This window comes from Ostrea edulis, chromosome 7, assembly GCF_947568905.1.
Source record: "Ostrea edulis chromosome 7, xbOstEdul1.1, whole genome shotgun sequence".
In the NCBI taxonomy this organism is placed as follows: Eukaryota; Metazoa; Mollusca; class Bivalvia; order Ostreida; family Ostreidae; genus Ostrea; species Ostrea edulis.
In genome coordinates this window covers 5,773,413-5,782,857 of record NC_079170.1, presented here as the reverse complement: position 1 = coordinate 5,782,857, position 9,445 = coordinate 5,773,413, and the positions used below count along the sequence as shown (strand labels likewise).

Below are 9,445 nucleotides of genomic sequence, written 5' to 3'. Positions count from 1 at the left end.
CATATAGGTGTACCTGTATTAACTGTATACATATAGGTGTACCTGTATTAACGGTATACATATAGGTGTACCTGTATTAACGGTATATACATATAGGTGTACCTGTATTAACGGTATATACATATAGGTGTACCTGTATTAACGGTATATACATATAGGTGTACCTGTATTAATTAACTGTATACATATAGGTGTACCTGTATTAATTAACTGTATACATATAGGTGTACCTGTATTAACTGTATATATATAGGTGTACCTGTATTAACGGTATACATATAGGTGTACCTGTATTAATTAACTGTATACATATAGGTGTACCTGTATTAACTGTATACATATAGGTGTACCTGTATTAACGGTATATACATATAGGTGTACCTGTATTAACTGTATACATATAGGTGTACCTGTATTAACGGTATACATATAGGTGTACCTGTATTAATTAACTGTATACATATAGGTGTACCTGTATTAACTGTATACATATAGGTGTACCTGTATTAACGGTATATACATATAGGTGTACCTGTATTAACTGTATACATATAGGTGTACCTGTATTAACGGTATACATATAGGTGTAGCTGTATTAACTGTATACATATAGGTGTACCTGTATTAACGGTATACATATAGGTGTACCTGTATTAACTGTATACATATAGGTGTACCTGTGTTAACGGTATACATATAGGTGTACCTGTATTAACGGTATACATATAGGTGTACCTGTATTAACGGTATACATATAGGTGTACCTGTATTAATTAACTGTATACATATAGGTGTACCTGTATTAACGGTATACATATAGGTGTACCTGTATTAACGGTATACTGCACATATAGGTGTTGAATAAAACAAATGCTTTTCATTAACATAAGACTTCTGTAAGCCTGTCAATCCAACTAAAATAAAACGAAAGTAGTGAAAGTGAAAGTAAACGAACAGTATGCGTTGGAATGAAATCCTTTATAGGGTGTGCATCAGTTTAAGCAATGATAAAATTATCTTGAAAATTTTATACAATGCTGTTGTTAATGTATTCAAATTGATACAAAATTAGAATAGCAAGGGACTCTCAACAATGAAAATGAAATACATAGAATCACATGTGATCTATCGATTAGACAGCAACTCACAATTTGATTGCTGCACATAAACGGCACTTCCTACATTTATTTCATATTACAGAGTGAATCTATGCATGTCCTGTACACGACGCAAACATGTGATATACATGTATTGCTATTGACATAATATTCTATAATGATATTGGACACTGTTTTCTATCGATATTAAGAACACAGATGGTCGACAAGAAATGGTTTTATACAGACAGGCATTTAACAAATTATTGATCTTCATATACATTATATGTATCCCTTGTGTTTTGCATTAGTCACCACAAATCCTTGAAATCATTTGCTGTCATTTAAACAATAAAATGCTTTCTTTGTTGTTTCATCGGGTGATGAAGGTAGCTAACATTGCAGAAAAAATGCACAACCCCTTATTGTTTATATCTTTATGTATTATTTAAAAATATAAACTAGAATTATCATATGGTTGACCCATTTGTTACGTTAAATTGAACAGCCAATGCACCCTTTGACCTTGATGACACTCCATATTTGGTAATGATTTAGCAGACAAGTAGTACTACAAAATCGGATTGAACTAATTTGCAACAAAGATGTAATTTTTGCATGATGAAAGCAATGCTAATTACCAAAAAAAAAAAAATAAAAAAATGTAAGAGAAAGATTCAGTGAATGTAAATATTTTGAAATGAGGTCACTCTATAAAATTAGAAATTTCCGTCAAGAATTGACTTCAACCAAATATTTTTCCTAAGCATTTGCATCCCTACCTCACTAACTGTGAAATAAGCCAGAAATTGTAATCACGCACCTATAATTATAAATCAAAGTCAGTTGAATTTTCACTTTATTGATTTTAGTTTTGAAAAAGCAACGTTTGTTATATGTTCAAATTGATCTCATAGTTCAATGTGAACTTTATTTGCAACATCAGAAAAAAAATAACTACCATGAATTTTAGATAAATTAGGGCTTCAAATATCTGTCTGATTATCATTGTATACTTAGACTACAGTGGTGATTTACTAAAATATTTACAATATTATTGAATTCCGTAGTAATGATTTAGTAAAGTACTTACTGTGGTGATGAATTACCGTGGTATTTACAGTAGTAATAACTTTACGCATTATTCATTTACCGAAGTGTTTAATTTAATCATAATTCATCGATATTTATTACATAACTTGTTTTATAGTTGAACATCGATTGTAGATCATATGGTAACTCCTAAAATATTTTGTTGAATTACCGAAGTATTTACCATAGTAAAAACCATAGCATTTCAGATTTTAATAATTCACAAAAGTATTTACAATTGTAATTATAACAAATCAAAGTGGCTTGCGTACCTTACGGTAGTATTAATTATATTAATCATTACCGTAGTATTTACTATATTAATCATTACCGTAGTATTTACTATATTAATCATTACCGTAGTATTTACTATATTAATCATTACCGTAGTATTTACTATATTAATCATTACCGTAGTATTAACTATATTAATCATTACCGTAGTATTTACTATATTAATCATTACCGTAGTATTTACTATATTAATCATTACCGTAGTATTAACTATATTAATCATTACCGTAGTATTTACTATATTAATCATTACCGTAGTATTTACTATATTAATCATTACCGTAGTATTTACTATATTAATCATTACCGTAGTATTTACTATATTAATCATTACCGTAGTATTAACTATATTAATCATTACCGTAGTATTTACTATATTAATCATTACCGTAGTATTTACTATATTAATCATTACCGTAGTATTTACTATATTAATCATTACCGTAGTAATTACCATCAGGAAAATTTACGGGAAAAAATTGAATATAATAATAAACTACCGCAATATTTACTGTAGCAATGAATTGGAGTACATTATGCAAAGAATACAATAGTTGTGTAATAAACGAACACATAAACACAGTATTGTATTGATTGATTTCATGTTGTTTAACATCGATCCTCTCGAGAATTTAACTACGGATAACTCAGTTTACCTGATCGGGATATAGGGTTCACGGCGGGTGTGACCGGTCGACAGGGGACGCTTACTCTCCAAGGCACCTGATCCCACCTCTGGTATGTCCTGGTTTCCGTGTTTGCCCAACTCTCTATTTTGAATATCTTATAGGAGTTTTGATTTTAATCACTGTTCGTTATCTTCACCTTTCATCTGATCCCTTACTACTTCTATCATGATTTACAGAATTGAAGTACACATCTTGGGGTATGGATATTGAAGATGGATAGAATAAAACAAAAACAAAAACCCGGTAAAATCGTGCAGATTTATAGCTTATGGACTGCACTTCCGCCACAAAATAAAGTTCATTTTCCATGTATCGACTAAGTTTAAATATGATAGCAGATCTTCTAAATGTTTTGAGCTTTTATCTTTAAAAGTTGATTGTGATTGATGTCTATCCTGTTTATGAAGAATCGTATTAAAATCCCCTGTAAGCATAATAATGTTTTCACTCATTGCTAACTTAAACCTCCACGTTTTTTATTTTTTAAAAATGTTCGTTACAAACCTTTTAAAGTTTGAATCGACATAGAGAATTTAGCTGGGGTTAAGTAATAAATGTTTCAGAAGTTTGGACAAATTAAATAAGCACTGGACTAGTACCTATCCAGTTCTAGTACCTTGTGCTAAATATTGTGCTCAAAAGCGGAGGAGCTAAATTCTTTAACGTGTAAAGGACTCTATTATATTTCATTAAGTTAATTAAACGTGTTAAAATTTAGATTTGGGTTTGCCTTTGATATCTTTACAAATTCATTTCCTCATGAACGCGCTGTAGCTGTTGCGTGTATGAATCGTGATAGATATAATGTATGTACGTGAATCGTGATAGATATACATGTATGTACGTGAATCGTGATAGATATACATGTATGTACGTGAATCGTGATAGATATAATGTATGTACGTGAATCGTGATAGATATACATGTATGTACGTGAATCGTGATAGATATACATGTATGTACGTGAATCGTGATAGATATACATGTATGTACGTGAATCTTAACGACTGGGAAGTCCGACAGAAATGAAAGTACAAAGTACAAAGTAATTTCATTTTTGAAAATATACGAGTGTATGAATCGTTTCACGCCGATATAGTTTCTGTGAGGCGTTAACGTCCGTTTGAGTATAAGTATAGGTATACCGACACGAAGAGTCGCGGTTCATATCCTCATGTATTGAAAAATGAAAGAAGTAGGTACAGTTTCTACAGTCATCTGGCCCAAAATATTGATGATTTCACTTGGAGCTCAAATCCTGGCATTCAATTAAGGAATAGTTTAGCAAACCCAAAATTCACTCAGTTTGATCAGCAAAATGATTTGTGTCATATGACGAGAGCTTGAAGTTGGCATAAAATTGCAAAAATGCCATTTTCAATGAAAATATCCACAAATTCAGGTTGTTTTCCTTTTAGAAAACATACAGCGCATGCGTCGAGCAAATTCATATTGAAGCATGTTTTTCATTTCAAAATAATACACAATATATATCATTTTCATTTTGCTCGACAAATGCGCACATCTTTTCCTGAGCAATAATTTGTATGACATTTGACAGTTTTCAGGCTTATTTTGAGAAAAAGGCGGGAAATGTCTTATTCATGATGTCATAATGCTATCCATTTAGGACTATCATTCTGATTTTGTTGACATAGTATACCTGGCATTTATTTTACTTTCTTAAAACACTGATTAAGGTTAATTCCAGACACATTTTATAGAGAGAAATTTGTTGGGCCTTTTTATGTATACAACCGTACCTTGTTCTTTATTTCTTTAATGGCTACCTTGACATATGAAAATACTGTGTATATAATTATAATCCAATCCTTTGGTAAATGTGAAAAACTAGATGAATTCTTTTGATCTGGCCACATTACTGGACGAAGTCCTTCGCTTTATTTTTGTCTGACCTAGTGTTATCGTCGGACTATTTGATCTACGCGAATGAACTTAAATCAAGTAGCGGTAGAATGCTTACGACTGTTGGTAAGTGTAGCGGGCGTTAACCATTTTTAATTTGCAGTTTCTTTTTTCTGTGTAAATTCGTGATTACAATAAATCCATTCTTAATGTCTTGTGTTGTTGTGATTGTCCGGTACATAAATATGTATTGATCACCTATACTTTGTTTCAATGTGCTGTATAATTGAAACTACCCCCATTGGAAAGATTGGTGTTCTTCCTCTAAGCCTCTACGAGAAAATATAAACTAATTAGGCAGGATCCACCCACATATCATTCTAAATCGAACAAACATCACTCTACAACATAGGTAATGATATATTTACCTCCAATCCAGACACGGAATTCCCTCGTTAGTAATTATACCCAGCTAGGTTCAGAGAACAAAAAACGTATAAATACATGCAATAGCTTTAGGATGTTTTCGAAAGTTGAAATCTGTTGAGTGAGTAAAATGTTACAGGTGGTTTATCTGCTGATTTGTGTGGTTGCCTTGTGTCGATCTGACTGTCCGTGTAAGAATGAAATAAGAAACTACAACATCTGCACGAAGTCTGCCAACTCATGTGGTCTTCACCTCAGCGAATTTGAAGAGTGCATAAAGGACAGATTTACTTCTATGGAGACCAAGATAAATGCCTTGAAACACGACATTGAAAATATCACAGGTTGCTTTAATCATTGTTTCTTATGTAACTTGAAAAAGGAGTTGATTGGTTAACAGGTCGGTATAAATTTCAATCTCTACCAAGAGTTAAGAGTTATTGTTCCTTACATTCACTTAGGTTACAGACTACTAATTAACGCAAGTAGTGCCTGTTTATAAATAGAGGTTTTTTCTTACAAATTCTTGGGGATGTATGTGGGGTGGATTTGTGTCATTATAGGGCTTAGATGGAAAGAAGAGGGTCTGAAAAAATTAAAAACTTATAATAATGGGAAATTCTGCTCTTAAGTGTGTAGTAGGAAGGGTGTAAATAGGCCATTGTTTACCTGCTTCTCAAAGGGAAAGGGAAATATGCAGGGTAGGGGTAACCATACCGGTGTCATAACAGGACTTGTGTGTGGTGGATTTTCCTGAGATTCACAAATAATTTTGGACTTGAATTGCTCTAAGTCTGTACCAAGTTTCAGGTAAGTTGAGGCGGTGGAATTTTTTAGATTAATTTTTATGTTATAAAGGAATGTATAGCAAAATAATTGGTAGTCTGTGTCCACTATGCGAGTGTGAGGAATGATAACTCTGGGTAGAAATTGTATATCGCAACACTCTGTGTTTGTCGATTAGATATGCATTGTCTCTACGCGCAAACGAAGTAATGTACATTAATTTTAAGTACTATTATCACAAATTAAATATTTGTAGAATTTTTCTTTTCTTCTCTCGAGCATTCATACGTGTACAATGCGGGACAACTCTTACAAACCTCGACTGTCAACTACGTTTGACTGCTTTAACAGAAAATAAATCTGCTATCCAGGTGCAATCAAGGGTGTATGGGCAGGGCCGTAAATTAACCTTCAATTTGGAGGAGGCAGGAAATTAGGCGGGGGTCTGGGGGCCGCCCAGGCCCCCAGACGCTGAGCACATTTTGTGCACACTGAACACGTTTCGTGCAAAATCCTTGATTCTAGGGCCTTCTAAGATGTTACTTGACTAACTCATTCTAAAAGAAAGATTTGGAATGCTTTTTAAGGGAGGTATCATGTTCTTAGTTATTGGAAACAACATAAATTCTAATGAACTTTAAATTTTAATTTTTTTGGCTCAAAAGTTGGAGGAGGCAGCTGCCTCCTCCGCCTCCATGTAATTTACGGCCCTGATGGGGAGTTACCTTCAGTCTCAGGTGTATGGACAACACGGGATAAATATCCGCACGCCCTTACTTGGACTTAAATACTAATGATGTAGATGTATAGTGAAACTAATTGTAAACCTGTTTTAGTATTTGTCATCACACCCTTGAAATCACTTAAAAGTTGTAGCCGATATACCATCAAAATGTTTCAATAAGAAACTAAATTTTCCCTGAATCGTTTGATTGTCATAGCCCCTTCCACATTTTTTATAACCATTCAACGCTTCATGTCGTTAAATTATAATTCTTTCCATGAAGCGCTAACAAGCTTCATGAAATATTTCGGACATAAAGCGTCACAGTTTATACCCTCGTGTATTTAAATTTTTTTTATTTTATTTCTTAAATATACGTTCTATTTCCATTTTCTATCGGAATTCCCAGCCGTTAACACAGACGAACTATATTTATCAAAATTCATACGCATATTGTTCAAATCTGTAACGCATCTATGAAGAAATGGCTATTAGCACGATTTAGAGATATCAGAGGCAAAAACATTTGAATTTGGAAAGGTAAATATCACGAGCGCCCAGCAATGAGAATTTCTTTAACGTACCGACTCCTGCTGCGACACGATACCTTCATTTTAAAGATCATATCTGAAGACCCGTGATTCTTACTTTTAAATGTCGATTGCATGTTTAGGGAAGTAGCACTCACTACTACATACCTTAGGTTTCACATGACCGGGCGGGGTTTGAACTCACGACCTCCCGCTTACCAAGCTAACATTCTACCAACTGAGCAACCAGGGCAGTGGATCTTGTTCTGAGATAATAATGTGTTGTTTTTTCCTTCAAATTCTAGGTTCAACGCATGTCTCTTTTATGGCTACTCCATCCATAAATTTAAAAATGAGGCCGGGAAATATCCTGAGATTTGAAACAGTTAAAATCAATAGAGGGAACGGATACGACAGAAGGACGGGTGTGTTTACCGCCCCTGTAGCAGGAACCTATTCCTTTACTCTAGTCATTGGTATGCCTACACCGTCACGAGCCAAGGACTATCTGAGGTTACAATTATTTCACGACAATACACAAATGTTTGTCTGGTGGACTGGATGGGGAGGATAGTGGAAAAAGGGCTCAGATAACGCTCTTGTTACCATGAGGAAGGGAGATAAGGTGTTCGTCAAGGTTTATTCATGGCCTTCGGGATATCGGTATATCGCAAGATTATCACAATCCAATTTCAATGGATTCTTAATCAACTGAGGCATATATACTGGGCCTGTCAAGTTATGACAAACATGTAAATGGGAAATAAAACATGAACAATTTCAGTTTTATTTTTGTGTTTAAAATTTGTTCGGCGCTGTGTAGTTATAAAAATACTTACACTGATAATCATTTCATGAGTCTAATGCACCTCCGTCAAGGAAGACGAGTGCTGAATAGAATTGAAAACCTACAAGAAAGACCCCAATGCTAGTACCTGTTAGAAAATATTTTACTTGAGGAAAAAATTGAGTCTCTCTAACATCAATGTGTGATAAGATATTGGCAATATACATTTTCATCGCTCGTTAACATTGCTGGTGAAAGGCTGTACAATTTAGGCCTATATTCGGCGCTGACGGCCTTTGAGCAGGGAGGGGTCTTTATCGTGCCACACCTGCTGTGACACGGGGTCTCGGTTTTTGCGATTTCATTCGAAGGACCGCGCCATTTAAACGCCTCTTACGACAAGCAAGGAGTAGTGAGGACTTATTTTAACCCGGATCCCCACGGGACACAAACCCCTGGTCAATCACGTTTATCTGTCAAACAATTTACAATGTAGTATTCACTTGACGATATTCCTGTATATATAAATAATTTTTTTTTTTATAAAATGATACAGATGTACCTAATTGCTAGTACTCATTATTTCTTTCCAAATCCTTAAAATCTGTCAAGGTAAACACTTCATACCGCAGTGGCGTCCACTTCTGCTTCATACTTAGATATTTTATTGAAAATAGATATTAATGGCAGATTAACAACTCAACTTTATAACAATGGGATGATTTCATCTTCTCCATCGTCAACTTCCCATATTTATGAAGCAATATTTCATTATCACCTGCATATGGTGTGTATATATCTCAACCGGTTTGATACACAAGATTTAGTTCTGCGTATGATCAGTATTTAAATCGAGGCAGGCTACTGACAAACAAGTTGATGGGGGTGCAGAGATTCCAGCTGTCCCGTGTAAAGCCAGCATTTCGCAAATTCTAGGATCGTTATGATGATCTAGTATACCAATACAATCTTTCCTTGGGTCAAATGCTGTCTGACGTGTTCATACCGATTGTTAGGCCGTTCTTAGCACACTGATTTTGACTACGGACAACTTCGTTTACCTGATTAAGATATAGGGCTCACGGCGGGTGTGACCGGTCGACAGGGGATGCTTACTCCTCCTAGAAACCTGATCCCACCTCTGATAGATCGAG

General features: G+C 34.4%; 1 protein-coding gene across 1 annotated transcript; it reads left to right on the top strand.

The window, feature by feature from the left end:
* Nucleotides 1-5,560: 5,560 nt before the first annotated feature.
* On the top strand, nucleotides 5,561-8,285 carry LOC125657000 (uncharacterized). Its single transcript, XM_048887636.2, has 2 exons — nucleotides 5,561-5,808; nucleotides 7,810-8,285. Exons 1-2 carry the CDS (start codon nucleotides 5,595-5,597, stop codon nucleotides 8,076-8,078), a joined length of 483 nt encoding a protein of 160 aa, XP_048743593.2. The 5' UTR covers nucleotides 5,561-5,594; the 3' UTR covers nucleotides 8,079-8,285.
* Nucleotides 8,286-9,445: the final 1,160 nt, after the last annotated feature.